Source organism: Tupaia chinensis, unplaced genomic scaffold (genome assembly GCF_000334495.1).
Source record: "Tupaia chinensis unplaced genomic scaffold, TupChi_1.0 Scaffold000054_1, whole genome shotgun sequence".
NCBI classification, from domain to species: Eukaryota; Metazoa; Chordata; class Mammalia; order Scandentia; family Tupaiidae; genus Tupaia; species Tupaia belangeri.
Window position 1 is genome coordinate 8,653,006 of NW_006159512.1, and position 5,638 is coordinate 8,658,643.

At 48.9% G+C, this 5,638-nt stretch overlaps 1 protein-coding gene across 1 annotated transcript in view; it reads left to right on the forward strand.

Annotated features, from left to right (window-relative positions):
* Window positions 1-1,184, forward strand: part of LOC114009619 (uncharacterized) — a 1,540-nt gene extending 356 nt beyond the window's left edge. The window contains exons 2-3 of the mRNA XM_027775581.1: window positions 63-437; window positions 690-1,184. Of these exons, the coding sequence (XP_027631382.1) occupies window positions 63-437; window positions 690-1,002 (688 nt within the window). The 3' untranslated portion in view covers window positions 1,003-1,184. The remainder of the gene's footprint in view (window positions 1-62; window positions 438-689) is intronic.
* Window positions 1,185-5,638: the final 4,454 nt, after the last annotated feature.

The following is a 5,638-nucleotide window of genomic DNA, read 5'->3' on the forward strand; positions in this document are numbered from 1 at the left end:
CAATGAGGCGCCTCTCTCTCGGGCTGTGCGGGGACCTGTTTGTACCCATTGTCACGCTGGAGGTGGAGAAAGGGCGGGTGGCAGGGACTGCGGGCCTGGAGGTGGGGAAGGCGAGGAGAGGGCTCCGGAGGTCTGGGCAGAAACGGCCTTGGGGCCGCGGGGCGCGTGGGGCTGGGGCCGAGGAAGGTTCTCCCAGGAACTGGGTCGCGGCCCTGCGCGGGGCTTCTGCAAACCGTCGGGCTGCGCGGCCGCCCCCACCCCGGGGACCTCGCGGCGGGGGCGCAGAGCACGTCGCGGGGCCGGCCGGGGGCACACGCGGCCTCCGCGTGTTCTGGACGAGATGGCCGGGTCAGGCCGGGCCGAGGCCGGGGGCAGACCACGTTCGCAGTTCGACCCTCCCCTCTGCAACCAAGCGCACTGACTCCCAGAGTCGGCCGGTTAGGAGGGGACAGGAGGAGGGCAAAGAGAAAAGGAGACCGAGAAACTGAAGTTCGAAGGGCGGGGACCAAGTCTTCGCCCAGCGGGGGCCACTGTGGCCTAGGGGCCCGCTGGTGAGGGCCAGCGCGTCCTTCTGTCCTTTTAGGACAGTCATTTGACTGCGAGAGGGAAGCGCCTTCCCATTCCTGGTTCTCCTGGGGACAGCTCGAGGGGTTGGGGCAGTGACCGGTGCTTCCTCCCGTTCTGTTCAGGACTAGGCTGATCTGTTCAGACCTTGAGGGCCTGCAGGCTGGCGCGACGTGGACGCACCGCGGAGATCTGGTGACACTCAGCTTCAATATCCTGCGTGGACTGCCCTTTGGAAGGGGAGGCGGAAGTACCTCCAGCTCCAGCGGAGCCCTGTTCCCCTCCCCTTATTGCTCCCTCCCCGAATTCTCGTGCCTGTCACCCCAACCATCGCTGCCATCCCCTCCTGGACAGGAACCCCCCTGGGTGGCCGGGACTGTGCCATTTTTGTTCCTGTGTTTCAGTGCAGGCCAACAAGACGGCGTGGACGTTGACTGAATGAACAAGTAAAATCATAAATTGCTTGCTTCCAGCTCCATTTCGTTCAGGAATTAAATTCAAGCTCTCTGTTTTGGGAAGAATAGAAGAGGCCACAAATAGGCCATGGAAGAGGCTCCACAGAGGCTCCACGGGAAGCCTTTCAGTGTATACTGTCGTTATTATATTATGTCACTTTTTTCTCCAACTTAACACTTTCTAAAACCTACATCAGTATTCTATAAACTATATTCCTTTGCAATTTCTATTTTTAAAAAATGTATATATGTCAAGGCCAGCAGGTGGCGTGGTGGTTGGGGAGGTGGACTCCCACAAAGCTGACTGCACTTAAAGTCCCAGACCTGGTGGCTTGAAAATCACACCAGGCACGTGTGGCTCTGTGCAGAGACTCTCAGGAGGAGACTAGACAATAAGAGACCGAGAGACCAGCGGTTGGGATAATGGCTATGTCGCTGGACTCCCACGTATTCTACCACAGCTCGAATCCTGGACCGGGTGTCTTAAATTTAGGCCAGGTGCGTGTGCGTGTGTGCCCAAGATCCCAAGAGAATGAAGGAGAAGGGATTGTGGTGTGGCCTTCCCCCCTGGGGGGTGATTTCTCATTTTCTATCTTTCTGTCTCTCTCTGTCTTTCTGGCAAGTGCACATGCCCTATAGCAAAAACCTCTCCAAAAAAAGAAAAAAAAAAATGGGAAGAAAAAGACAAGAACGGACTGCAGCATGGCTATCCCTGGGAGTGAGTTCTCACTTTCCCTCTGTCGCTCTCTGGCGAGTTCCCGTGCCCTATGGCACACACAAAAAATATACATGTCAAAAAACACTTTTGAAGGCCTTGGGAAAAAGAAGTTCTATATTGCTAAAGATAAGTATTTTTAAAACTAATTTTAAATATGCAAGGCTAATTCCTTCAAACAAACAGCAAACATTTGTTTTCATTTCAGTTCAGCTAAGGGTAAGCTTTTTACTACACGGCCTCTTATTTAGACTGCTTTCTATTACCTAGAAGGGTTATATGCTGGATTTTATTGCCTGAGATCTTAAATTTATATATTGCCTGCCAGCATGAGATTTTTTTAAAAAATCCATCATTTCAAAACATTACATTTAACCTTAAGTTACAAATACCGTTACGTGTGCTGTTGCTTTTCAAGTAAGCTCCTATTCGTGATGACCCAGGACTTCAAGTGGATTCTTCTGATGGCTCGGTTGCTGTGCAGAACTAGGAAGGGGTTAGAACTGAACGGAATCAGTATCTTTCTTCTGTGAGATTAGCATGCGTCTCCGATTACTATGTGTTATGGTAAAGACCTTGCATTGGACCCAATTCACTATCCCATAGGGATCATGCGCTCACAGGAGACAGAGAGATATAAAGAAGTCACCCTGGAGGGGGATGGCCATGCCGTAATCCCTTCTCCTCCACTCTCCTCTCGGGATTTTAGGCATGCACATACATGCATCCAGTGTGATTTTTCAAGCCATTGGGTCCAGGACTTGAACTGCAGTCAGCCATGTGGGAATCCAGCACCTTAACCACCACACCACCCACTGGCTCCCTGGCAGTTACATTTTTATAAATTTAACAGAAAGGTTAGGTAAGGTGGGAGGCACACAGCTGTGATCGCTTTGCTGCGGAAGTCTTAAGAGGGGCGCTCCAGGGCTCCACGACTGCCACATGTTGCATTCACGTCTGGATGCACATTCTGTGGGTCTGTTCCTCACGTTCATAAAGACTATGAACAACTGTGCTATGGAGTAAGGATTCACGATAAGAGTATATTACACTCAACCAACAGGAGAACAATATGTCTTAACGAACGTGTAGTAAACATCCCTATCTGTGTATCTGTGGGCAAGCTTGCCCACTGCCGGGTTGCCCTGACGATGTCTTCTGTATGGACACTCAGCCCTGCTCTCTGCCAGTTCATCAACTGTCCGACTAGCTTGGCCCACGTGAAAGGGTTCCCGTCAATTCTGGATGGTAGGTTTAGAACCACTGGCCACATGTGAGGAGAGTAATGGTGTGAGTTTCTGCTTGGAATTCTGAAGGCTTGTGGAGGTAGGACCAGATTAAACAGTTCCAATTCTGCGACTGTAGAAGCCATTGACTACTTGGTGTCAACGCAGCATGTCTCTGTTCACTGTATTTAGGACAGGGGAGAAGAACTGATTCGATGCTCTCTTGTTAGTATTAAAACAGCCCCTTGAAATCTTACCTGAATATTATCGTCTACTTAGAGCTGTTTGCCTCCATTTTTTGTTGTATCTATTTCAAGTATACCACATGATTTTTTTTTTTGGGGGGGGGAGCGGTTTTTTTTACAGGGTACTTGTTCTCACCAGACAGGCAGAGAGAGAGAGAGACAGAGAGTGAGAAATCACCCCCCCAGGGGGGATGGCCATGCCGCAATCCCTCTCCTCCATTCTCCTCTCCGGTTTTGGGCATGCACGCACACACGGCAAGCGTGAGTTTTAAGCCACCTGGTCCAGGACGCGAACCGCAGTCGACTACATGGGAGTCCAGCGACATAGCCATTACGCTAACTGCTGGTCCTTACAACATGATGTTTTGGTACACTAGAGTAAATTGATGACTACAGATTAACATGTTCATTACTTTACCATCTACTTCTGTGTGTGGAAAGAGCACCTGAAATCTACTTTGGGTCAGCTCTGCGCCTAGTGCTCAAGGCCGCTGGCTCTCACATGTCTGGCTGGACTCTGTAGCTCACAAAGCATACCAGGGTCATGTGTGTGTGTGCACCAGATTCCTAACGGAGGGAGCGGTGGAGGCAAAGGGATTCCAGTGTGATCACTCCCGTGAGAGTGTATTCTCATCCTTTTTCTATTCCTGTCTCTCTGGTGAACACAAGCACTATCTAGCAAAAGCAAAACAAAAATCCTACTCTCTAACCAATAAGTGCTCAGCATACAATATAATAAACTATAGGCCTTATGTCGTATATTAGAGCTGCAAATTTATTCATCCTACATAAACGTGTACCCTTTTATCTACATCCCCCACCCCATCCCATCTCTAGGAACCACTGTTCTATTCGCTTTCTATATATTTGACATTTTTAGAGTCTGTGTATGTGAGATCAATTAGTATTTGTCTTTTAGGGCCAGCAGGTGGCGTAATGGTTACATCGCTGGACTCCCATGCAGTCAACCGCGGTTTGAGTCCTGGACCCAGTGACTTAAAACTTATGTCAGGTGCGTGTGCATGCATGCCCAAGATCCCGAGAGGAGAATGGAGGAGAAGGGATTGCGGTGTGGCCACCCCCCCTGGGGTAATTTCTTACTTTCTGTCTCTCTGTCTCTCTCTGTCACTCTGGTGAGCACATGTGCCCTATAACAAAAATCTCTCTAAAAAAGCAAAAGAGAAGTATTTGTCTTTCTGTTTCTGACTTATTTTACTTAAATAATGTCCTCCAATGTATGTGTACACACAATACACATAGTATAAGTATCATATATAATATTACATATCATATACATACACATATATGTACTATATATAATGTTCTGAATATATCATGACTTGAACATGTATATACCTATATAGTATACATGAAAGGGTCTTCAAAAAGTTCATAAGAAGATTTTATTGTAGGGGCCGGCAATGGCGTGGTGGCTAAAGGCACTGGACACCCACATGGCCGACTGTGGTTCAAGTCCTGGACCTGGTGACGTGTTTTCTCACTTTCCCTCTCTCTGTTTCTCTGTCTCTCTTTGATTGAACTGGAAAATAATAATAATAATAAATAAAGTTAAATAAAATAATTCTTTAAAAAAAAGTTTTTATTATTAAAAAAAAAAAAACTGGACCAGTCAGTGGCATGGTGGTTAAGGCAGCTGGATCCCACATGGCCGACTGCAGTTGGAGTCCTAGATCTGGTGCCCCGAGGAGCACATTGTGTACATGTGCCCAAAATCTCAAGGGGAGAATGGAGGAGTAGGGATTTCAGCAGGGCCATGTCCCATGGCGGGTGCTATTCATTTTCCCTCCCCTCTTTCTGGTAAGCATGCATCCTCTAATAAAAACAAACAAACAAAAAACTATATAGATTTTGATTCTTTTTGCACTAAAATAGACTCATACTGTAATTCCACGCTTCCATGAGCGTGTTGAAGTATGTTCAGACGTATGTGGGCGCGTGTGTTTGTGTGTTCACATTTCTCCGTCGATGGACACTAGGCTGCCCGTCCTGGCCGCCATGAGCAATGCTGTGTGTCCCTACAAGGCACTGGTTCCCTCTGCTCTGGGTGTGTACCAGCTGGGGGACTGCTAACTTCTATGGCGGGTCGGTTTTACATTGTTTCCTTACAAATTTTAATTAATTTATTGACTTCTTTCATGAGAACGAGAGGCAGAGAGAGAGAAAGGAGCACACCACATGAACGCTCAGGCTGTGATCCCTGCCCACAGCTGTCCCTGCTGCCAGGACCACATGCAAGTGCTAGTGTAAGGTCGAGGGCACCTGGTGAGGCCCGATCTAGGCACGCAGCCTCGAGGGCACCCGGTGAGGCCAGATCTAGGCACGCAGCCTCGAGGGCACCCGGTGAGGCCAGACCTAGGCACGCAGCCTCTCTGGAGCAGCCTCGGCGCCCCCCGCCAGCCCTGTCGGTGAGTG